The sequence below is a fragment of the Mesoplodon mirus genome (assembly GCF_964341445.2).
Source record: "Mesoplodon mirus genome assembly, chromosome: 7".
Classification (NCBI taxonomy): Eukaryota; Metazoa; Chordata; class Mammalia; order Artiodactyla; family Ziphiidae; genus Mesoplodon; species Mesoplodon mirus.
In genome coordinates this window covers 132,508,654-132,533,925 of record NC_138983.1, presented here as the reverse complement: position 1 = coordinate 132,533,925, position 25,272 = coordinate 132,508,654, and the positions used below count along the sequence as shown (strand labels likewise).

The window sequence follows — 25,272 nt, the reverse complement described above, 5'->3', positions numbered from 1 at the left end:
AATCTGTAAAATGCAGAGACAGATTTGGGCTCAACCCAAATAGTCAGTTTCCAAGCCTCTGAGTTCTCCAAGGCTGAGATGGGCTGCCTCCCGGAAGTGGTGAGTTTTCACTGGTGCAGGGGCCAAGCAGAGACTCCCGCAGAGGCGATGGACGCTCTCTAGCTGGGTGGGCTGGCGTAGGTGACATCTGAAGTCCCTTCTAACAGTGACAGGCTCGGACGCCGTGAGGGTACTTTCATGACCACTGCTCACCCCCGGGGTTGGTGTGGGGCTCAGATTAGATGACGTACGGTGTGTAAAAATGCTTTGGAAGCTCCCCATATGGAGGGGTGGTTGTAGTTTCTTCAATACGAGATTTCCAGCACGTGCATCTTTCATAAAGCAATGCACAGCTACGTGCATGGCTCGTTTAAGGGTAAAATACAGGGCAGGCTGGTGTGCTCTGCTCTGATCAGTCCACTAAGGGTGAATTTCCTTGTGTCCTTGAAGGAATCCACAAGGGGTTTCTATGCAGATGAGCTTCTAGGAGTGGGAGGACTGAGGGGAGGGGCTCCTTTTCCTCCCACCTCCCCTTTCTAGGCAGGACTTTGGGGGAAGGTGTGGCCAAAAGCCTGGCTGGGGCCCAGAGGAAAGTGTAAAGTCTGTCATACAGAGTGAAGTAAGTCAGAAAGAGAAAGACAAATACCATATGCTAACACATATATATGGAATCTAAGAAACAAACAAAAAAAAGGTCATGAAGAACCTAGGGGTAAGATGAGAATAAAGACACAGACCTACTAGAGAATGGACTTGAGGATATGGGGAGGGGGAAGGGTAAGCTGTGACAAAGTGAGAGAGTGGCACGGACATATATACGCTACCAAACGTAAGGTAGATAGCTAGTGGGAAGCAGCCGCATAGCACAGGGAGATCAGCTCGGTGCTTTGTGACCACCTAGAGGGGAGGGATAGGGAGGGTGGGAGGGAGGAAGACACAAGAGGGAAGAGATATGGGAACATATGTATATGTATAACTGGTTCACTTTGTTCTAAAGCAGAAACTAACACACCATTGTGAAGCAGTTATACTCCAATAAAGATGTTAAAAAAAAAAAAAAAGCGGTCACTTGTCAGCATCCCAAGAGGTCCCAACTGAGAGGCTGTTATTGGGGCTCAGAGAGCAGGGACAGGGGAGAAGTGAGCAGAGCTGGCCTGAGGAGGACGATGATTGAAATTTATTTAGCTCCTGGGGGCCAATTCAGCAAACTCTGCATTTCCTCCAGGTTTGGAGAATGTTTATCTTCAAATAGATTTCTTCTTCTAGCCAGAGACACCCATTTCTCAAGAACTGGAGCTCGGAGAGGCCCGCAGCTGTCCCAGGGCCCGGGAGCAGGGGGATGAGGGTGTCGGGTGGTGAGGTTTTGGGGGAAGGTTCTAGGCCTAAAGAAGAGAAGCGGGGGGAGAGGCTGGACAGACGGAGGGCAGAGATCCCTTGCTCTGGCCTAGGAAAGCCAACTGATAAATTTTCAGGCATTTTGCAAGCCGGTTGATACGATATCGGTAGCTTGAAGCTGACCATAGCGGGAGTAATTACACCACAGAAACTGTCAAATGCTGCAAATCAAGTCCTCTTTCTAACCCCCAACCAGAGGGCTGGCTGTTAAACATTTATCAGCACACCAGTAGTGTCAGAGTTTCTCTCCAAGTAACTTTCTCCTATTCTCCTCGATCGGCACATGAAGAAACTACACTCTATGAGGCCACTTGGTGTGCCCACAGCTGGTCCCAGACCCGGAGCCTCCCTCCAAGGACGGCACTGGACATCCTACCCAGGCAGGCTCTGAGGCTTGATTAAGAGAACAGGATGATGACTAGCGGGTGGGGAAGGGTGGCAGCATTCCCCGGGAGGGCCTGCCCGCTGGGAGCTGCGGTGCTGGGTCCAGAACCTACACAGGGTCCTTGCCGTCCTCCTGCCTCCCATAGGTGCTCTAACTACTGGGCTCTTCTCTATCATCCAGCTGGAACCAGCCCTGCATTCAGCTGGGAGCAAAAGGGCCCTGTCCAGATTCTCAGTTTGTGACACCTTGAGATAAAAGTTTCTGATGCCCCGCAGGGGCTGAGAGATCCAGCCTCTCCGACAGTCTAGTCTGGCCATGAATATGAGTAGGGGATGCTGTGTGGTGTGGTTTACAAGGTGCTCACCTGCCTACCTAGTCGCCCTCACTGACACTGGAACGCCCCACGGATGCTTTCCTTCCTGCTAAGGATCGCCCTTTCCCAGCTGTACGGGAGAGTGGCACGTTGTGTTCCAACAAGCTAATGAAGTCTCTCCCTGGAGGTTCACGTCCAACAGGGATCCCGTGCAATGGGTTGGGGGCACTCCCATTTTACACATAAGAAAACAGAAGCCACTGCAGCAGAGAAATTGCTGGAGACCACAGACAGTTTCTGCCGAGGTTGAGACCGGAACCAAGGGCTTTCTGACTAAATCACACTGCGGGAGTGATCGTATTTAATTAACTTTTCTTTGAAGAGGAGAATAGGAAGACTTTTCCCCTGGGTGGAAAGGGGCAGGAGAGGAAGGGCGCTAGCGTCAGATGGAGTGTCACTCCCCAGCATCACGCTCTGGGTCTCCCTCCAGCCCACCCATCCTGTTGCCGGCCCCCATCTCCCCAGCCCCCAACAGACCTCACAGATCAGCTCCCCAAACACTGGTCGTGCCAGAAACGGTGCTTCCGGTGGAACCCAAGTAGGAAGAGCAGGGTGGTTTGTTAATTGACGGTGGCTCAGTGCTACTGTGTTCACCTCCCTGACCGCGCAGGGCTTCAAGCTTCAGGGCGCACGGACCTGCAGCGGCCGCCTTCCGCCAGCTGCCACGGAGAGCTCCTCCCTTCTGCTCCTGGGAGGTGGGAGCAGGTGGCTCAGATGGGGGACACTGCCAGGGTCTTTCTAGCGCCCCAGGGAGGGAGTGTGCACGAGACACTGGCATCAGATAGAACGGATTCCCGCCTTTGCCACTCGCTGCTAGCCGACCTTGGACATGCAACCTTGCCTTTCCGGGTTTCAGTTTGCTCATCTGTGAAATGGCACTGACGCTCCCGACCTCTCACCACTGTCGTGAGGATGGCTGTCTCCTTCAGTGGATGTGGCTGAGCATCAGCTACGGGTCAGGGCCCTCTGCTCTGGGCTTCCAGGCCCTGAGGACACCATTCAGCCACGTCTGCCCACTTGCCTCTCCCCCCACTAGGTTGTGGGATCCTGGAGGGCAGGGACCACATCTGTTGTAGCCCCAGTTGCAGCCCCAGAGTCTGAGACAGAGTGTCCACAGCACCTACGGGATGCAGGGATGACTGGTGTGGCGTGGGTGGGCCTTCCCATCCATTGATACCTTTTCAGCTGCAGATTGACCTTCTTGACCCTGCATGCCTCAGGCCACAAGAGAGAAGTCACAGTCCCCGACCGCATATTTATTGGGAGTGGTGGGCATCCAGCCCAGAGCTGGTCAATCTTTCTGATCCAGGGTCCTCATCTATACATTGGGAGTAGTCATACATAAGGTGCAGGGTAGTTCGCATTAAATGAGATACTGTATGCAGAGCAGCGGGCCTTCATAGGTACTCAGCTATGGTGGGTACCGTTAACATAATCCCTGCAGCCAGCAGCCTGCGGCCCACACTCCAGTTGGCCACTTTTGCTTCCACTACCTGCGCTGCCCTGGGAGTCCTGACCCTGCTGAAGGAACCCTCTCTCCCATAAGCACCCAGAGAAGTGGGCGAGGCGTGGGCCCCGGCATAGGGAGAGGGGCCGTGGTATCGTGGAAGGAGACATTACCCATCTCTAGCGATGTCACCTCGGACAAATGGTTCAGTTCCTCTGAGCCTCAGTTTCCCTCTCAGGTAAAAATGGAGCTAATAATACCTCTTGCCAGGCCTACAGTGACTATATGTGAGGGTACATTATTGCGCACCCTGGAGGCTCAGTGAATCTTGGTTTCTAAGCATTTTTAATGCTTCTTTTTGCTAGCCCTGTCCTCTGAATCCAAACCCCACTGCCTGTCCACACCCGGCCCCAGACACTCTGGCACCTACACCTCCCATGTCCCCCTGCGTACACCTGTCCCCCTGCAGCAGCCCTGCTCTTTACGACGCGTACATCCATGCACCTCCCACGGGTCCTTTCTGCAAACCCTGGGCAACCTAGGTCTGCACCTTGCCAGCATGACTCAGCACAGACACCCCTCCTAAGGGGACACCCCCTCTTATGACCTGGCAGGGTGCGGGTTGCCCATCCCTAGAGCCGGCCCACCAGGCCAGGGAAGCCTTGTGTTCTGAGAACGTGGGGGGCTGCACAGGCCCAGCCCACTAGGGGCCGCTGAGGCTCCAACAGGGCTGGGCTGGGCTGGGCCTGCCGGCGGGGGGTGGGGAGTGGGGGGTGCTGACGCTCCCTGCAGGGCCAGGGCAAGCCAGTAGGGCCAGATCTGGTTTCCTTGCAACCAGGACAGAGTCCAAGGACCTGGGATGAGGTCAGGTTTGGCCTATTTGAAGCTATTTAGTAAATATCAGGTTTGGCCTGAACAGGTGGGGGGCACAACGGATGGTTTTTGGGGGAGGGCACAGCCCACAGGGCGCCCCAGGCCGGGACCTGCTCACGGGCTCAGCCTTGTCTCTGGTATAGCACCCCACCCCTTGCCTGCACCCCAGCAGACCCTCCTGCGTGTGGGTGCCTGAACCCGCCCGATGCTTTACATCTTTATGCCTTTGCATCCGGGGCTGCCTAAGCAGGACCTGTCCCTGCCTCCCCACCCCGCCCCCCCCCCAACCCCCATCACATGCAAACCTACCCCTCTTTCAAGACTCAGCTGGAGGGAGCATCAGCTCTCCCAGGAAGGCTTTCCCAATCCTCCACACCCCCCAGGTAGCCTGGACCCCTGCCTTATCTGCCTGTGAGTCAAACCTTAAACCCCGTAACACTTCGGGCCCTCATTGTCTATCTCCCTGAGTGGACTGGATTCCCAGCTCCCGTCATCATGCCTGGCTCCCATGGGGTCCCAGCATGTTTGTTAAATGACTGCATGAACGACTGGATGAGGAAATGAGAGAGTGATGTGTTAAAAGGCTCAGGGACCCAGAATGGAGAGGAGTCAACCACGGCTCCTCCAAACACCCCCCAACCCAGCCAGCCCAGGGACAGGAAGGGCTGGAGGCAGAGAAGCGCAGCCCGATTTCGCTGAAAGAGCTCCTGGAACAGCAGGCCCGGGTCACCTGCATTCTCATCCCAGGACCGACCAGATAGAACAAACCACAGGAAAGTTACTTCGTGGTGTAAAATGGGGGTCCTAAGCAATCAATTAACTTAAAAGGGTTTGTAGGCGGTGGTTTACAAAATGAGGCTTGAAAATGTTTGCCACCCTGCCTGCACTTCTGGGGGTTGCTGACCCGTGGCTAAAGGGACGAAGGCTGTGGACTGGGATCCAAGTCTTTCACCTCCCAGCTTCGTGCATTTTCCTGGGCACTGTCTGCCCCCCATTTTTCCCATCCATCTCTGGAGGACCCCTCGCTTGTATAAGAGTCCCACACCAGTGAGTTCCAGTATGTTTGTGTAAGTGTGTAAGGGAGTGTGTTTACAGCTAGAAACACATACTTGATATGCCTATTGTGTTCCCAATACAAAGGACAGTAATTAAAGTTCAATCCAATCTTGGCTACTGGAGACGTACAGAAGATAGAGTGAAAAAATCAATGTCAGGGTCATGGGTGAAAGAAAGCTGGAAAACACCATTGTACTTTTCATACCCACACTCTCAACAACCCGGTGAGGCAGGGAGGGCAGAAGTGATTCCCATTTTACCGATGCAGAATGGCCCCAAATAAGCTCCCTTAGGGCGGGAACTATTAATTCTGTGTCCCCGGCACGTGGCACAGGGTCTGCAAGACCCACAGAAAGCACCTGATGTTTACGAAATGGCTGAGTGAATGAAAGAAATAGTGCTGTAATTACTTGTCCAAATTTGTATAATTCATCAGCAGTGCAGTGGGATAGGCCTGGATTCCTGAATTTCTACCGCACTGAGTTGAGTCAGCCCACGCTTCCTCCTCCAGACCACAGACTCCAAAGACAACACGCACCGCACCGAGGGCCGTGCTCACCCATCCCCCTCCTGCGCGGCTACGCAGGCACCAGAGCTCCTAGGAGATCAACCGGAAAGGGGGGCAAAGCGGGTTCCAGCTCCTTAGGCCTGCTGCTGATGGATCACCTGTTCCTGATTTATTTTAAGCTTTGTCTACTTGGGCCATTAACTATTTTTGTAGCTGTTTAAAGCACTCATCCTGCTTGGAGGCAAGAAGATAGACAATAAAATGTCTGTGGTTTTTTTGGTAAATATAAGAATTCAGGTAGGAAGTTCATCAAATAAAAACCCTAAACAAGGCCATGAGAGCGAGTGTTTCTTCTAGCAAAGTCCTGTTCCTAGTCCACTGTCTCCTAAATGAGGCATAAGGCCCCCCAGTCAGACCCAAAGGCTATTTTTGCCTTTGCCACGCTGAAGAATCCAGGTCTGGAGTGAGCTGGAGTTGAGGGACACGTCCAGTTTAAACACATGGGTGGCCCAAGCAGGCCAGAGAGAGAGGTCACTGTGCACAGAGAGAAGAAAGGCCCAGCAGAAAATAAAAAAGAAAGAGAAGAGTCCGTTTTGATGAGTCAAAGTGAGGGAAGGCAGGTCACCCATAGCGTCCCTGGGGTGTTGGCCCCAGGGGCAGAGGGAGCCGTCAATCACAGCCACAGAAAAGGCTCAGGGGGGCTCTCAAAGCTGTGGAATTAACTCTATTGCTGCAGAGCCAAGGCGTCTCACCAGCAGCTGAGCAGGAGGCCCTGCGAGGCAGGGGGCTCCAGCCCTTAAAGGGATGAGAGGAATGTAAAGTGTGAAAACATCTGAACCCGCTTCTGCCCGTCCCAGCTGCATGGCCTGGAAAGGGGGGCGGGATTCACAGCCAGGGGCCCCAGCCCCCTCCCCGTCCCCCTCCGGTTAATGAAACCAGCATGGGGATCCTAATAACTGATCAAAGCCCATCCAGCTTCCCCAGATGTCTGCTCCCCTGGCTCCGTGCAGAGGGGGAATGATGCCGGGACAGGGAGGGAAAGAAGGCACTCAGAGGGCAAGAGAGACGGGTCTGACCTCCCCCCGACACAGTTGGCCCAGCCTTAGCCTTCCTGGTACAAGATGGGTATCTCCAAGCACAGCGTCCTGCGGTCCTGAACACCGTTCTCCTGGCTCTGAGGGGTGCAGGAGGATGCGGGGGGACGGAGGGTCCCAAGCAAGTGCTTGACTTCCTTCTGAAGTGAGCTTCCCATACTGGTCCTGGACTGAGAGTTTTGCCTTTCTTGCCTCCCTCTGGTCAATAAGGAGGCTGCATCCTTGGTGAATTGCCAGAACCCTTTTAATATCACCTATCATTAAGCCATGCTATGTAAGCACCCAGCTACTTGCCTAGCAGTTGGTTCCTAATCCAAACTGCGAACTGAGTGCCCACATTCACAGGGGGCTGTGCCTAGTGGCTCAGACTGGATCCCACTAGGATTTCTGCTTTCTAGTCAAATGCTCACGCGGCCAACATGCTGGGGACACGCAGACAGAGGAACACTAAGCGCTGAATACATACACGTATAGACCAGATAAAATGTTTGTCTTGCCTAGAAGCCAAGGGCAAAGGTATTTGTGGAACAGCAGGTATGTGTCTGTGTGTGTGGAAGAGTGGGGGGAGGTTACTGATAGCAGGAGTTTGTGCGTGTTGTGCGGAGGGGGGTGTTTAAGGTGAGGGTAGGGAAGCTGCCTTCTCCAGTAAACCTAACAGTTTCCTAAAATTGCTGGTGCAGCTACAGAGGGAGAACTCTGCTTGGTGCGTGGTGTTGCCCATGGAGTGTTACAGGAAATGGGAGAACCTGAATGACATTTCAGAGGTGGAGAGAGTGCATGGACGACATGAGAGGGTGGTGGTGTTACCACGAAAATTCTGGGAGGGAGACTGGAGTGGCCCTTGCTGGGAGAGGGGGACAATAGCAGAGGATCCCATCAGGATCAGGGGAGGTGCTGGGGTGGTGAGAGGAGGGATTGGGAAAATCCAGGTGACCGATGGCCAGGCTGAGGCAGAGATGCAAAGGAACGGAAGAGTGATGTAGGCACTGAATGGAGGGACCACACGCCTAGCTCATATCCAGGTCTCCCTGGAGACAATGTTTTCATTAAACTATCATCGCAGAATTCCCATAGTCCCCGCGACTTGCCCTACCTCTTGGGGCATAAAGTGAGGGTCTGGATCAAGGACTCAGGTGCATCATGCCGGAATTGAGGTACAGGAGGTGGACAGCAGAGGGCGCTGTGACTGATAGTATTTAACAGGGAGCCACCGGAAGGAGGAAGCAGGCCACAGGAAGGGCTCCAGTGGGTTGTTGCTTCTGTATTTTCTAAACTTACGATCTGCCTTTAGTGTACAATAAACACAGAGTGACATCCTTACAAGTAATCATGGAGTGTCCCCAGGGACGGACTGGAACAGAACTGAGGGGCCAGAAGCTGCTTAGCTGTCATACCACTTGGCTTGTGCCCAAATAGCACAGGGCCATAACTATTAATGCTTCTGGACTAAAATGGGAAGAAGAAAAAGCCTCCTTCATTTTTAATAACTTTATTCCCCAAACTTCAAAAATGAAATTGCCAAGTTAAGAACTTGCCTTGAAAAAAAAATTCTAATTTATTATAAAGAAGGTCCGGGGCTTGGGAATTTTTTAATGCAGATTCCTAATTTTCCAAAGTGAGATTCTCCTGTGCATTTGAATAGATTATGCTCGGTATTGCTAGCCCTTAGCACAACGGGAACATTATTAAAACGACTGCATGGGTCTCAGAGGAAGGGCTCTGCTTCTCCCTTCCTTTTTCATTTTGGGGACTTTGTAGCAGAGACTGTCCATTTCTACCCGCGGCAGAAACTGGGTTTCTGAGGAGGTGATAAAGAGATGTGCTCAGCAGTCCAGGCCTTGAGGAAGCAAGTCATACTGGGTCCAAAAGTAATGAGATTAGACCTGAAGGTATGAAGAGGAAGCGGGGGATCCCCTCCAGAGAGCCCCGTTTAGGAAGTGATTCCCCTGTGTGCCTGGCCCACACTCCTACTGGGCCCGGCTTTCCTGAGAACACTGAGTGTCAAAGAGCGGCTGATTCGCCAGGACGATGAGCTTCGCCTGAGAAGCGGGGCTCAGCCTCTGACAGCACAAAGGGAAGAAGGAAGGAGGAAGAGCAAGTTCCCCAGCAGAAAACTCGCATGGAAGACATTCCCATGTGGCAGCCACTCCTAGAAGCCCCGAAGAGTGGGGAGAAGGGTGCCCCGAAAGCCAGCTGGCCTCCAAGTCTAGCACTCTGGAGAGAACAGCCCTTCCCCGTGAGTCAGAAGACTCTGCCCTGCAGACCTCTCCCATGTCCTCCGCCCCGCCCATCCCATCCATGCCCTCAGTTCTCCCCATGATCCCCCCCATCCTGGTCAGTTTCCTTGGGAACAAGTTTGGCTCAAGGAAGGCCCATGGGAATCTAGCCACAGCCTAGCGGACTAGCCGAGGCCATAAAGACCCCAGGTCTTGGCCTGGTCACTTTACCATGGACACTGAGACTTCATTCCTGGACCGCTGGGGTTACAGGGAGATGTGTGGCATCCCCGGAACAAATTATTCCTTGGCTGTATATGTGAGTATTTTCGATGGGGAGGTTCTGGTGGCTCCTCAGGGAAGAGAGCCTTGGGACAGCCCCTGCGTTGGGCTTCTGCTCTGAGATCTTGGATGGGGGACTGGAGCCTTCCTTCCTCCCCCAAAAGGCTAGAGCACCTCAGTGGTGGCTTCCAGGGGTGCTGAGCGCCTTAGGGCTGCAATCCCACCTCCCCACCTCCCTCGGCAGCTGGGATGGATGACTCCTCAGTTGTACGCTGAGAGTTAAATTAGGTTTCTCTACTTCACTGCACCCGGATCAGCATTTTTGGACAACACAGGCCCTCGCTGCAGCTCTCCTGCTAATGCCCACCAACCCCAAACTTCTCCCAGCTGTCCAGGAAGGCAAAACAGGGGGTGGGGCCGGAGGCAGAGAGGCAGCCGCCACCAGCTGTGCCAATCCAGTGCTCTCTGACCTCTTGGCCCTACCCTGGTCTGTCCCTGAGCCTTGGGGATGGGAGTGTGGGCCTTGGCACCTACCACCTGCTAAACACAGGCAGTGTCCCGGTTGCCATCCCCCAGTCCCACTGTGGAGCTCGGGGAGCAGCATCCAGCTACAAAAGAAATGGAGCTGATGTTCCAGCCTCTTCATCAGTACCCCAGGTTCCCCAACACTGCCTGAGCAGACAGCAGATGGGTCTGGTCTACTGAGCAAGGATGGTGCTTGTCCCCCATTATGGCCCTTACGTTCCTAGGTCTCCACTGGTCCAGGCCGACTTGGAGCTGATTACAGAGGGCAAGGCCCTGACACAGCTGCACACCTGGAAGCCTTCAAACAGAGGAACTGTACAAATGCCAAGTCCAACCCAAAGTCGTTTGTGGAGAGCTCCTGACGTGAACAGAGGGTCTGCTGAAGCTGAGGTCAGGGTGGGGAGGGCCCAGGAAGGAGCACGGAGTTGAAACGTGGGAGCGGGGTCGGGGGTGGGACAAAAGGACATGTGCTCAAAGGTCAGTGCTTCTGCACTTATACAGGGGTATGAGTCAGTGGGCGTCCGCGTGCCAGACACCCCATAAAGCGGTCATTTCACGGGTGGATAACGGGACGGATAGGGCAGCACCGTATGCTCACACCAGGCCGCGGGGGTCAGGGCCACAGGACCTAAAGTGATGCACCCTGGGTCTGTGTCTTCGTGTCCTTTCCATACGGCACAGAGCTTCCCTGTTGTCAGGAGAAGGGCTGTGTCTGAAACCCTAAAGAGTGAGGGATAGCAGAGCAGGGCGAAGACCGGCGATGAAGAAAGAATGAGAATGACGGCCTGGCACACAGTAGGGGCTCACTGCACATTTGTGAAATGAATGAAGGAATATTCTAGCTGGCTACATTTCACATTATAGGTCCTCAATTAATAATAATTGAGAAAATAGGGAAGTGCGAAGGTGGAGGCTTCTGTGAACGCACAGACTCAGGATGAGCTCTGAGTCCCAAAGAACCAAGCGTGGAAGGAAGGCACGCACGTGGGACCAAAGATCAGAAGTAACCGGTCTCAAGGACTTCCAGAGAGCGACCCACAGAAGCTGGGCCAGGCTTCCAGAGGAGGAGAGGAGAGAACAGGAAGACAGGGTGGCCTGCAGGAGGTGCAGCCAGCCTGGGAGTCTCAGAAGAGCTCGGGCGGGGTCTGCCGTGTCTGAGCTGAGGGATGGAAACTGGGAACCCGAGGAAAGGATGGGAGAGTGTAGAGAAACAGTCCTGGCCTTTTTCTGGATAAAAGCTGACAGAGTCCTGAAGAGAAGGGAGATTCCTCCAACAGGCAGGCAGAGACCAGTGACGAGGGCGATCTGGCAGAGGAAACCTCTGATCAAGAGTTTTCCCCAAACGCTCAGAGGCAGACTTGATTTACCTGTACCTGGGTCTCCCCGAGTGAGGGGTTCAGTGTGTCTGTCTGACGTCTGCTCTGAGCAGTGAGCGGGGGTGGGAGTGGGTGGCACAGGACCATGACTAGGTGCAGCACCCTGGGGTGCCACGGTCCTCCATGCCGGTGACGGCTCCTCAGGTGGGATCTGAACCCAGGGCTTTGCCAAGTGCGTGACTCCCTTCAGGGGTCTGGCTTCGCCGGGCTCTCTCAGAGAGGCGCCCCAGGCCGGGCAGGGGAAGAGCTGAGGGAGGCCTGGCCCTGCCCTCCGCCCCCGGAAGGCCACCACACCCCTCCCGGCGGTCAGTCGCACTCACCTGTGGGCTGTCCTGGTAGGGAGGGGGAGGGACATTCTGCGTGGCCATCATCGTCAGAGCGGGGGCTGGGGAGGCATGTTGCATCATGGGATGGATTCACATGGAGGATCTGTGGCGGGAGAAACGGGGCCGCACCGTTAATAGCTGAGCGCAGGGAGCCCCAGGGACCAGCGGCTGGACGTGCTCCCAGGCTGGGCCACCAGGACTGACTGGATACAGCAAGGGCTGGAAGCCCTTTGTGGGGGACGAACGAGAGTTAAGGGGAGAAGCCTGGGTGGGGTGAGGCTTGCTGCGCTCCGCTGACTTGCAAGAAACACTATTCACATCACATGTAAAACAACCTGTGCACCCGCACCCCTGCTTTGTTCAGTACCAGCTCTGGCCTGGGGGGGTGGCGGGACTTGGCTGGTGGCAGCTCAGGGGGGTTGGCAGCCATGAGGGCACCCCACGGTCAAGGGTGCTTTCCCTTCCCCAGGCCTGCCGGAGCTGCCACCTGCACCCTCGGGGCAGAAGCCTCAGCCCTCACGGTTCCAGATCCCCCCTCCCTGTCCCCAGGGTCTGCCAGCACCACACTAACCCCCCCAGGTGTGCTCACGACGCCCCCTAGTGGTGGAGAGGGACGTGGGGGCGCTGGTTCCTCCTCAGACTCGAGGGTGGAGCAAGTACCCTAGGGCGACCACCGGGAGGTGTTCCAGAAAGGGAAGGAGGTCGGGAACAGGGACCACGGCCACACAGACGTGCCTGCACATTCTCTTGGAAGACTTTCCTTGGCCTTGGTTCAACCCAGAGTTCAACCACACGTGGGGCCAGAAGAGCCGCCCGAAGCAAATGGTCCTCTTACAGAGGCGGAGACAGAGGCCAAGAGGAGAGAAGTGTGTGTGTTTGCGGGGGAGGGGAGTGCCGGGGAAGCCGGGATGGACCCAAGCTCTCCAGACTCCCCGTTCCGTCTGCTCTACTGTACCAACCCCCACCCCACCCCATCACCCGTAAGCGAGCTGCCCCCATTGGCCTCAAGGTCTCTTCTTGAATCGCAAGGTGGTGCGTAAGTGGAGACAGCCTGGCAGTGCCACCCAAGGAAACAGAATGCTGAGAGAGCTGTTTAGCTGCAGGAGATGCCCTGAAATATTTAGAGCTGGAAACCACGGCTAATTGCCTGATACAGGAGGGTGCTGATGAGCGGGCAACATTTGAGAGTATGACAGTCAGACCATCCCTCTCCTTCCTTCCTCTCCCTGGGGACCTTGGGGCTCCGTCCTCTTCCCACCTGATGTCCTCCCACCACACCCTCCCCAGGGTCTTCCAAAATGTTCACATACCTGAATTCTGTGGGAGTTTGAGGGAGTCAAAGGGAGGGTCTCCAGGACCCTATGTGGAGTGTGTGTGTGTGTGTGTCTTGTGTTGGTTCTTTTTCAGGAAGAGGTGGACAGATCAGCTCTGGCTGACCCAAGTCTCCGAAGTACCAGGTGTGCTTTGACCTGAAGTGCACATGTGAAAGCACTGGAAATCCAGACATTCACTCAACGAATGTTTAAGAACTGTGCTGGGGCGGGGAGACAGATGAGAGGAGGCAAGGCCTTCCCCCCAGGGAGGGAGGTGATGGTCCAGCGGGAGAGAAGAAAGTGAACAGAGGTTTCCATGGAGAAGGCACAGGGGGGGACGCCTTTTCCTGTGCTGAAACGCCGAGACTGCAGGTAATTCCTCTTTGCCCCACCGCTACCCCTACCTCGCCCACCCTGGCCTCACTTCAGAAGATGGGCCGCCAGGACGTCTTTGCAGCAGAAGCACCCAGGGTCACCCCGTCTCACACACACTAGGTACCGAGATCCAGGCTTTCTTCTGCAAAGAGGCTCGGAAGGGAGCCCTGGGGAAGCCAAACTCCACAGGCGGGGAACCACTGCCTATTTTCATGGCTGGGTCTTGTCTGGGAGGTGGAAAACACCCAAGGAAGGAAAGAGCGGAGTGAAGAGGGTTCGGGGGGGGAGGGAAGAGGATATAGACTCCTTGAGACATCAGAAAGAACTTCCAGAATGAAGACTTCTGAGATATTAAATTGGGCGTGGAATCTCTCTCTTTTGGACCCGGAGGGAATAAAGGAAAAAGGGGTATTTCAGGGGTGTGCTAGGCTCAGCCTTTCCTGTGACTCTGGTAGATGAGGTAACTTTGGATGAGGCCTACGGGTACTGATGCAGGATCCCTTCCGGGGAGCATCAATCTTAGATGCTCCTTGGCCGGAAAAAGCGAACTTCTGAGGGGCTGCAGTGCCAGCAGCCTCCAGAAGGGGGAGCCTGGGGGCAGAGTCTGGAGGCAGATTTTCTCCCCTTTTAGGGGCAACTGGTTCCCTTCCACCTTGGGTTTGGGTCTTTTGGTACCTCATTCCACGGATGAGAAAGTCATTCACGAAGGCAAAGCACAGGAAGCTCAATGAGGAGGATCTGGGGTAAAAAGAGGACTCTTTAGGCTGCATTCTTTTGTTCACTGTCCAATCAATGGGAGGTAGGGTCGTTTTAGAGTCTCTGTCCCTAGAAATACTTGCAACAGCTGGATAGCTGCCCTACCTGGGGGTAAAGAGAGATGGCTAAGAGTAGTCTGCACCCAGAAACAACCACCGTCCAGGCTGAGAAGAGATTTGTCAGTCTGCAGCCTGCTGGACTGTGGAGCAGGGGCCAGAGGCCACGGGAACGATTTTCTGAGGACCCAGATGGCCCTTGCCCCTCCCCCTCCTCCCCTCTGGGGTCACCACAGGCCACTAGGCCACTGCCCCACTGCCCTCTGGGGGCTTCTCCTGCAAGAAAACAGGAGGCCTTTTCATCAGGGGCTTAAGTTTCCTTCCCTGCTTGCTCAGGCACAGAAGCTTCTGGTAACCTGATGCTGGGGGAGACGCCGTGCCCATCTCCGGAAGCTCGCCCTTTTCTTCACACGCCCCCTCACCCGCACATGCGCTCCTTCCTCCCTCCAGCTGGGCTTGGGGGGCTGAGGGTCCATGTGGGACCATCCCCGAGAGGAGCGTGGGAATCTGACTTCTCTGAGCTGAGGCTCCACAGCTGGGATGCGGGGAACTCCTTGAGCCATCGCTGGGCACCCGGGCCTCTGGGGAAACCTGCCGTTTTTGCGCTTTCTTTGGGAGCGTGGAGGGCACAGCAGGCCTGTCCAGGGCCTCCGAGCATTTGTCTGTGGCCGGAGGCTGCTCCGCCCTGTCCAGGGGCCCCAGCCCTGTGTCACCAGACACCAGGGCACTGGAGGGAGCACAGCCAAGACGCAAATGGAGGACACACGAGGAATGATTTACCACCGAGAAATTTCCCACGTCAAAAGATTGTTTTTAACGTTGAAAACCTTTCTTATATGGCAGCTAGGAGGGAAAAAAAAAAAACCAAAACCCTAATGCAACACTCAACCCCACAATGATATCCAAGAAAAAGTAATTTGTCACTGACATTATCTTCAAAAGGAGCTAAAACTGCCATTTTCCAGAGCTTAGGAGCCGAGGAAGGCAGTGTGCACAGTCTGGTGGTGGCTGAGGGGGCCTGAAGGACACCCCTCAGGAAGAGGGGAGGGGCACCCCGGGAGCACCCACTCCCTCTGTTTCCTCAACTCCAGCTCCCCAGCCAGGTGGAGCCCAAACGCCAGCGTGTTGACAAACAGGCTTAGAAAAAAGATCCAAGCTCGTTAGGAAGGAGCTCATTAGGACTTGTTGACATGAAACCCATTAGACCAATTAACATTCCATTAACGGCCTGGGGCACCCAGGGGTTAACGGTGCCCCAAAGTAATTGGGCTGGGGTGCCGGGTTGGGGGCTCAGGGCCTTAAGGATGAGAAACAAAGTCTAATTGGGAACTCTTGGACCAACCAGCCCCACAGCATCTGTTCTTGCTCCCTGACCCTGGCTGAGCCTCCACTGTAGGGCCTGAGGTAGGAGAGGGGATGAAGGGACCAACTTCCCTGTGGCTCCGCACTGTCCCAGCCCATCGCCTGGAGACTGGGCGGGTGGCTGGCACAGGATAGGGTGGGGGGACATTTCCACCCTCTTGCACTCTGATGGTCTTGTTTTCTTCATCCACCCCTCCCTTCCCCTCCCCCTCTCCACACCCCGCTTCTGGTCCAGTTTCTCTCTTAGCCCCGGGAAGTAAGTCTGCTCTCCTCTCCTGGATAGGTTTTCAAAAATGTTTCCCACTCTTACAGAGCCTCTTTGGAGAAGTTAGAATCCTTGAGGGCCCAGAGCCTAATTCATCTGAAGAGTGCTGTAAGTCAGGGCAGAGGAGTCGGGGAAGGAGCACTGGGTCTGCTCTCCTTCCTTCCCTCCCTCCCTCCCTCCTTCCCTTCTTTCTTCCACATCAGGGCAGCTAAGAGGCAGCAGTGAGGCCCCCTAGGAGCCCTTCTGGACACACATTAGCAGTATTTTATCATTTGCCTTCCCTTGCTGCAAGAAGAGGCTGTGGAAGTCTGGGCCTCATCTGTAAACTCCCATGATCAGACAGAGCCTGCGCTTAGGGTCAAAAAGTCTGGATTCCACAGGCAGCTCTGTCATTTCTCTGTGCGACCTGCACAAGTCACTTTCTCTGTAGGTCTGCAAAATGAGGGAATTCACCAGAATATTCTGAAAGTCTTTGCCCATGGTTAGCACTGAACACAAGCTCTGCTGAGTAGAATGGAAATATCTGAAGCTCCACTCCAAAGGCTCCCTCATTTGAGAGTGAGGGAAGGAGGCCCCTGAAGCCAGGAGAGCCAGGAGCCCTCCTCCGAGTCCCCCCAGCCCAGGAGCCCCCAGGTGGCTACCACCCCCTCCCCCAACCCCAGGTCCGCCCCTCTGAGCAGCTGCCCAGGCCTGGGTTCTGACGTCTAGACAGATTTGCAGGAGGCTGAAATAACACCGTGAACTCAGCAGGAGGGACCAAAAGGCTGCATTAGTAACCTGGCTGGCTTCAGCTTCTCCCCCGGAGCAGCCGCCTCAAGCCTGGCGCAATGCCGTTTATTTTCCTTCCGCGGAGAGCCTGGTCCAAAATGAGTCTCTGGCCCAGCTCCCTTCTCAGAAGCTGCCTGTAGGTGGCGCCGCGGAGCCCCGCTTTAATTGCATTATATAATATAACCTGTTTACTAAATCATGTAATCAGTCGCTTTAGGATTTACAGCTTCGGATGTGTACAGAGGATTGGACTTTGAGTCAAATTTAAAAACAAATAAGAACGAGAGGCAGCTGTTGCTGATAGTGTGATATTCATCTTTTGGAAACAAATTCACCCCACTGCTATAAATTATGCCTGGAAAAAAAAAAGTGTTGGTGGTGGGAAGGAGTTGGCTACGGCTCCTCTGCTGGCAACTCAGAGCGATGAATCTTGAAATAACGGTGTCAACCTGTCACTGATTTCATGTGACTCTGTGGATTTATCTAAAGAAACGCAGGCGTGCGCACACACGCGTGCGTGCACACACACACACACACACACACCAGGTCTCTTCCCAAAACCCAGTAAGGGTTAGAAACCGCAGCTGAGAGCTGAGTGGCTAAAGGAACTCGATGGTCTCTGAGCCTTGGTGCGTGGAGTGGAGTCAGTATCGAAGTGACAAGGGCGAGGCCAGTGTGGGGATGGAGGGGAGGATGGAGGTGAGAGAGAGGGTACACCTGTGGGTGGGAAGCTTCAAAATGTGAGGAGGTCTGGTGGAAGTGTTTCAAAGTGAGGGAGAAGTGAAGGGTCCTGTGGAATGGGAAAGGGCCAGCCCCCAGGAGCCACGCCCTCACAGCACAGCAAGCGTTGGACCTGGGCCTTTTCACCGCAAGTGTTCTGGGAGCTGGGTGGAAGCTCAGGGCCCGAGGTGACAGGAATGCCGTGGCCTAGCAGATGCTGCTCCCCCGCCCCATCTTTCTGACCTCAGGGTGTTGGGGGCAAAGAGAATCCTCTAGTCTGAAAAGCCCAGGCTCACAGTAGGGGCGTGGGAGCCAGGAGGGTAACTGTGTCTACACTGAAGGAAGGACGGTGGGGAAGAGCTGAGCAGGATTTGCACTCAGGATCAGATCCCCGGCTCACTCGCTGCGCTGCAGGCTGGCTGGCTAAGAGGTCACACCTCCCCCATTACCCGGGTTCCGGGGGCCACTGCACCAGGCACAGAGCCCAAGTCCTGGCAGAACGTCCCAGTCAGAAGGGCCACTTCCCTGGTGCCCCTCCGGTTCCTGCTTGGAACTCTCAGCGGGAAATAATTCTCTGCTGACTTGAGAAGCAGCAGAGATGACAACCAAGACAGTAGGCAACTCAGGCCCCTTGGCCACCCACAACCCTCTGCTCTGATTGTGCTTCACTACTTTTCTGAGAAGCCCACTTGGGAGGTGGTCCAGGTCACGCCCTCTCGTGATGGCGCTGGTCTCTAGGAGACAGAGGGGCCAGCAGGGGCCAGCATGAGTTTGACCAGGTCTGCCGGCTTCCGCCTCCCCGCGAGATGGGAAATCGCCCTCTCTCCCCACCTCTCTCGCCTCCTTCAGCCCTGAGCCACCATGTGGTCTTTGGAAGGGGTGGGAGCCGACTGTGAACCGCCCCAGCAGCGAGGCCCCCTCCTCAGCCTGTCCAAGGGCCTCCCCCTCCTCCCCCTCCCCGTGCCCAAGGCCATTTTGCTCTTTGCTCTTTATCTGGAGTAACAATATATCCCCCGTGGGGGCGGGTCAACGGGGTCATTTATGCGCTCAGGGACCTGGGGATGAGCTCACTGGGAGACCCAGTTCTGGGAGGAAGGGGATTATACCCCACCTTGGGTCCCAGTGTGTCCACAGTGTAGTGGGGGGAGCTTCATGGTGACATTCCCTGCGTGGGGTGGAGCTGTTGGGAATCTCAGACCCATGTCAGTCACCCTCCACACCCCTGACTGGGTTTCCCAGGGAGAAGCCCCGTCCTGGCCCACTGCCTCTGATTCATGGGGGCCCCCGGCACATCAGGACCCAGAGTCAGGGCTGTAGCTTTCTCTCCTTTACTCCCCCAGTGCAGCTCGTTTTCATTTTGGCTTCAAAAAAATAATGGACCAGGGGCTTCCCTGGTGGCGCAGTGGTTGGGAGTCCACCTGCCGATGCAGGGGATGCGGGTTCATGCCCCGGTCCGGGAAGATCCCACATGCCGCGGAGCGGCTGGGCCCGTGAGCCAGGGCCGCTGAGCCTGCGCGTCCAGAGCCTGTGCTCCGCAACGGGAGAGGCCACAACAGTGAGAAGCCCGCGTACCGCAAAAAAAAAATAATAATAATAAAAAAATAATGGACCAGGGTCAGAGTTAGGATAGCAGCCCTCGCTCTGGCCCTGGCATCCCTCCTGCCTGCTCTTGCTTCTCACACGAAGACCAGAAAGTGACAGAGTCTCCCGCTTTCCTCCCTGCCTTGGCTGTCACACCTTTTCTGGCTTCAAAAAGCCACTGATATATTTTACAAACTGAAACAGCAATTTAATTCCCCCTGATAGCGGCAATTGTCCATTAGATCTTCCTACCGAGGAGCTTAACAATAATTCCTTTCATCTGACTGCTTACTTCTTCTTGATCTGAGAATCAATCCCATAAATAGCAGGCAAGAGTTTTCACATTACTCTCCCTCTCCAGCTTTTAGCATTCTGATGAAGATTCTCATCTCCTCTTTAAGCACTTTACAACTTGGCAATTTTTCCCCCTTTGGTTCCTTTAAACAAAATAAAACAAAAAAACAGAAAGGGAGGAAAAAGAAGCATGCGAGCTATAAGGGTAAGCACAGCCCGCATTCTTCTCACAGAGAAGTGGTTTGCAGCCTCTCCTGCTGGGAGGCAGGGGGATGACAGCAATGACCTCTAACGGTCACCTCCAATCTGCCTTAAAGCAGGTGCTACTCTGCCCCAGAGGCACCTCAGTCTGGTCCTAAACTTCACACTCACCCACAGTTGGGTCCTGCTTTGGCCAGTGAGGCTCGACTTAGAACGTATTTTCCCTTTCCAGGAACCCGCTCCCCTGTCACTGCATCCCAAGAATGGGGGTCGGGAGGCCATCGCTGGTTCCAGTCACTGAAGCCTCTCCCCACTCCCATGACCAGCTTCCCGCCCATCCCTCAGGCAACTCTCGAACCTGGAGATAGGACTCTGCCCTCTCTTTTTCATCTCCAGCCCCCATCATCTCTATCCAAACAGCATGAGTGGGAGAGGTGGGGAGGAACTGAGAAAGGAGAGAGCTTGGGGCCTTTCATTCAGTTATTTTTCTTCTCTTTCAAATATCCAGGCAGCCCTAGTGGTCCGGGGCAGAGGAGGGCCCTGCAGCTCTGCCGTGGGAGTGGTGCGGGTGGATTGCCAGGGCAGCTGGGAGCCCCGGGCTTCTCCCCTGGAGCCCCGTCACGTGCTCCGTGTCTGCACACATGTGTAGAGAAACAAATCTAAAAATGAACCCAGGGACTGAAATCCCCCTTGACAAACCTGATTCCCAGGTTTATTATTATTTGTTGAGAGCTGACGGCAACCGAGCTGAGAAAACAACTTGGGCTGGGTCCCTGAGGCTCGCAATACAACAGAGACAGACAAACAGCTCAGACGCTGGGGACCCCAGTTGGAAGGAGAGCTTCTGCTTCTGCTGCCCCACCTGCCTGCTCCCTCCCATCAGTCTTTCTCTTCTTGGAGGCAGTTGCCTTGGAGGCTGCCACTCCCTGGGCGCCAGGCCAGGAAGAGGAAGGAGAGCAGGAGAAGTGAGGGACCAAGAAGGGGAGGGAGGGGTCTGGGTCGGCGGGAGTCCACAGAGGTAAGGGACCCTGGTGCCTATCGGGTGTGTCATCCGCAATGCTCTCAGATTCTCCTGGAAGCAGAGGATGCTAAAAGGGTCAGCCAGGCTCCTTTTCTCTCTGAGAAGGACTGCACCATGTCCTCTGGCTGGATGATATCTGGTTCCATTTTTTTAAATTGCCTCCAGAAAAAAAAAAAAAAAAAGGTCAAGAATCAGGGCTGTGGAAGCAAAGTGGCCCTTTGGGCTCAGTTTATCATTGAAAAGCCACTCATCCCTGATACTTCCTGACTCAGCCAACAGCTGTCCTCCCCCTGGGTCTCTGTGGGGACCCAGGTGAGCTCGTGAGAAAAAGGTAGGGGGACCAGGTAGAGTCCACAGTAATGAGGTCAACTTGTGGGACGAAAGGACGCCAGCTGGACTGCTGCAACCCTTGGTCCTCACTGCTGTTTGGAACGAGAGCAGGTACGCTGGCTCTGTGTTCCTGACCCCTCAGAAAGGCAGCCCCGGTGGGGAGGGGGAGAAGGGGAGGATGGAGGCTGCCACTGAGAGGTGGTGATGCCGGGCGGCGAGTCCATTCCTGGGCATCACCACCAGAGCCCCAGCTGAGTAGGCAAGCCCTGTCTACCTCCTGCGAAATGTTTCCTCCACGCCTCTTGCTGTGCTTCTCTGCTGGCGAGGCCCTGTATATTACACTACTGCACCCTTTCCTTCATCAAAACTTTGCTCAGAAGCCTACTCCACGAAGCCTTCTTTTTTTTTTGCAGTACGCGGGCCTCTCACCGTTGCGGCCTCTCCCATTGCGGAGCACAGGCTCCGGACGCGCAGGCTCAGGGGCCATGGCTCACGGGCCCAGCAGCTCCGCGGCATGTGGGATCTTCCCGGACCGGGGCACGAACCGGTGTCCCCTGCATCGGCAGGCGGACTCTCAACCACTGCGCCACCAGGGAAGCCCTCCACGAAGCCTTCTTTACTTTCCTCTCCTGGACCGTGCTCTCACTGGGAGCCCTGCCGCTGGGCAGAAGGAGGGCACGTAGCACGATTTAGCACGACGCGTGTTTCTACGTTATGGAAAAGCTACTTCCCGGCCACGTCCCATCTTGCCCGTTGAACCCTCTGCTCCCCAGCAGACAAGATCATGGCTTTGCCTTGCATTTCATTCTGGGGGAAAAAAGTCTGTGCAATATGATTTCACAAGGTCTACCTCCTTACAGAGCCTGGATGTATATACAATTACAATTAAATGTCTTTGGTTTACTGTTAAAATATCAAACAAACAAATCTGGGAGGGATAAATCTTTAAGCCCCAGCAATCACTTACACCTCAGTGAGAATGAGTTTGTTTCCCTGGAGCCAGTTTTGCTCAGGGCGAGATGATACCCAGAATTATTAACGATTGCCATTTACTGAGCCCTCACCATGCACCAGGCATTATGCTAAGCTTCTTTCACAGATAACCTTGTTTGTTTTTCCCAAAAACCATATGGCGTAGGTGTGATTGTTGTCTCCTTTCAAGGATGGGAACACTGAGGCTTGGAGACATTGAGAGTTTCCACATGTGACACACGGCCTGATTTCAGAGTCTAAACGGTTAACCTAGAGGTCTTGGGGCAGAGGTGGGGCACACCAGCGGTGGGGCAGAGCCCTGGAAGTGGAGCAGGAGAAGGACAAGGCTGACTGTGGAAATACTACCATCTGCAGTCAGGACACCCAACATGGGCTGCTCCTCACTGCTTTTTTAAAAAAATATTTATTTATTTGGTTGCGCCTCGCTGGCCCCCCAGTTGCGGCCCGCGGGCTCCTCAGCTGTGGCATTCGAACTCCCAGTTGCAGCACACATGTGGGATCCAGCCCCTCGACCAGGAATCGATCCCGGGCCCACTGGGAGCGTGGAGTCCCAAGCACTGCGCCACCAGGGAAGTCCCTGCCCGTCACTTCTACATGCCCCGAATTTCCAAGAGTCGCATTGTATCGACACACCTAAACGTCCCCCGTTTGCCAAATTCGGGCTTTTGTACCTCACTAACGAGCATGCACTTTGTGCCTGCAGATGGTGAGGCCTCCTAACAGCAACCGTGCATTTCCTTCAGCCCTGTCTTCTTTGGACAGCAGGGTGTGTGCAAATGTATTTAAATACTGTATTGCATTTGCTCTTATTATTGCATAAAAATGAGTGGAAGATGGAAAACAAAGTGCTGATAGCAGCGATAAGAAGTCAGGGCCTCATAAACTCGCTGCAACCAAGACAGAGATGCTTCCATCATCGCTGAGAGAGGCAGGTCTGAGCTTCCATCGTGGACTCACTGGACTGTGGGTTCAGTTATGAAGGGAAAGAACAAAATTCGAGAACGAACGTGAAATGATGGAACACATGGTTGAAGGCTGCATGTAAAAGGCAGTGTGTAATGGGGAATTTGATCAAGTGTCTCAGCTGTGGGAGCAGGACGCTGGAGCTGGAGCTGGGTGGAGGCGGGGCTGTCTGTGCCCTGACACCACACGCCACAGGCAGCTCGGGGCCAGGGCTCTGACTCACACTGGCTGGGATTCAGGCAGTGTCTCCTTCCCGAGCTGCGGCCCAGGTGGGGCGGGGCCGGGTGGAAGGGGGCGTGCAGTCAGCCGGCTCCCTGTGACTGTCTCTGCTTGGCCTTTTCTCCCCACCCCACCCATGGTTTTCCGGGGACCACCCACAGCTGAAAAGAAGTCCCTGTTCTGGAGAGAAATACGCCGTGACTCACAGGTTAAGGGGCACCTGGCTCTATCTTTGGAAAGCCTGTCCAACTGGGCAGCACTGGCTTTTTTTCAGGTTGCGGGCACCCCATCCTTAGGGAGCATCCAGTCCTTGTCATATCTACCTGGGTCCTGACTTTATCCCCCTGCAGAAGCCCTTTCCTGCAAACCTTCTTTTCAGAGTCACTTCCTTCCTCTCTCAGCCCAGAGGTTCCAGGCAGCATTCTGAAAGGGCGACCAGTAAAGACATCTTCGCAGGCCAGCAGTGGGGTTTTTACCCACACCCTCTGAAGCAGGAAGCAATTAAACAGAAGTGCAGAGGACCAGAGCTGTGTTCTACCTCCCACTGGCTTCTGGCTGTCCCCTGCCAAGCTCTATCCCCTTCAACCTCCAGCCTTGGAAAAGGGTCTATACTTCTCGGGTTTCTAACAGGGAAAACTTAGTCATATGCTGGCCCTTTCCACTGCACTCAACCAAGGAGAAGTGTTTCAGATTAGCGCAGAACCTCTGAGTACTAGCAGCTTGTCTGAAAATTATCACGCGCATCAAACCTTAATTCTGCCCTTTGCAGTGAGAACCCATTCCCTCTCATCATAGTCTCAGTGGAAAGAAAGAGTCCTGCCTTCAGTATAGAATCTTTGTGGACTTGAAGTTCAAGATTGTGCCTCTACTTGTGCCAGTAAGACAGACCCCAACTCTCAGGGCAGGACAAGGACAGGAGGGGGGTGCAGTGGGGAGGAGACAATTTCACACAGTGGACTCTGGCCCTGAGGGACCAATGAGGGTGCTCTGACTTAGAACAGAGAATGACCTTCTGGGATCTGAGCACTTGTTGATCTGGGTCTTCCAGTATCTGGCCGGTTCAGGGAGAAGGAGTGCAGCATCTCAACTCCCAGATCTAGAGATTCTGTCCAGAGCAGATGGATCTGGGTAGGCAGGGGAGCTGCACATGAGGCATCTGCTCCCAGAACCCATCTCTGGGGAGGGGAGGAAGAATAAATGGGAATTCTTGTCCAAGATGCCTCCCCAAGGGCACAGGTGGTCTCAGGCTGAGGCAGATCCCTGCTAACAGCAGGCCTCTCTGATCTCTTTTTTAGGGCCTGGCTGTCTCAGGTCAGAGCATCTGCTCTGCAGCATTGGGACGAGAAGTCTTCTGTCTCTTTGTTCTGGAATTCATAAAAGTGAAAAAAAGGATCTCACCTAATGAGGCCCTTGCCATGGTGAGGGATCATTTCATGGAACAGGAGCTGTGTGTGCATGTGAGCTGAGAAGGTGGAGAGTAGAGGAGATGGGCAGAGGGAGATGAAGAGGGGAAAAGGCCCATGTAAGAATGATCTGGAAGGTCAAGGAGAGAGGTCCCCAGGGGGGACATTCAGGGGATGCTGAAGAAATTTGAGGTTTCAGGGAACTGTCTTGGGAGGCTGGCCACTACGGCTGCCCTACAGCTCGACCTCAGCTTTCCCCTCACTCCTCATTCTTAGCTTCTTCCCCAAGCCCAGGAGCAGTGTTGGACCCAAGGCTCCAGAGCAGATTGCCGGAGGGCTGGCGGAGCATCACAGGTCTGACCGCTGCCCCATACAGAGGAGAGATCCCATCCAGGTCCACGCAGCAAGTTGAGCCGGCGTCCTAACCAGAACCCAATAGTCATTTACTGAGCACCTACTACGTGCCAGGCTCTGCGCTGGGCAGTGGACGTTCCAGAAGAAGAAAACAGAGACAACTGAGTGGAATAAATAAAGATATGAAATGAAGCAAGATAGGTGACTTCAGATTTAAAGGGATCCCAAGGGCTAAGGAAGAGAAATAAAAAAGGAGCAAACAAAAAAAACTCAAGCCTCAGCACATAGTGGTGAAATTTCAGAACTTTAAAAAGGAAAGAAAGCTAAAAGTAGATTCTCACAGCAAGACTGGAAATAAGAAGGTGGTGGAGTAGCACCGTCAAGATCTATGAGAAAAAGGTGT

The 25,272-nt window shown here is 54.5% G+C and overlaps 1 protein-coding gene across 3 annotated transcripts in view; it reads right to left on the bottom strand.

Annotated features, from left to right (window-relative positions):
* The window catches only part of PKNOX2 (PBX/knotted 1 homeobox 2), a 256,409-nt gene that overhangs the window by 64,498 nt on the left and 166,639 nt on the right, over positions 1 to 25,272 (bottom strand). For 2 of the 3 annotated variants that reach the window (XM_082629707.1, XM_082629708.1), the window contains one exon: positions 11,890 to 11,998. The exons of the other annotated variant lie outside the window; for it this stretch is intronic. In XM_082629707.1, the coding sequence (XP_082485833.1) occupies positions 11,890 to 11,976 (87 nt within the window). In that variant the 5' untranslated portion in view covers positions 11,977 to 11,998. The remainder of the gene's footprint in view (positions 1 to 11,889; positions 11,999 to 25,272) is intronic. 3 annotated transcript variants of the gene reach the window in all.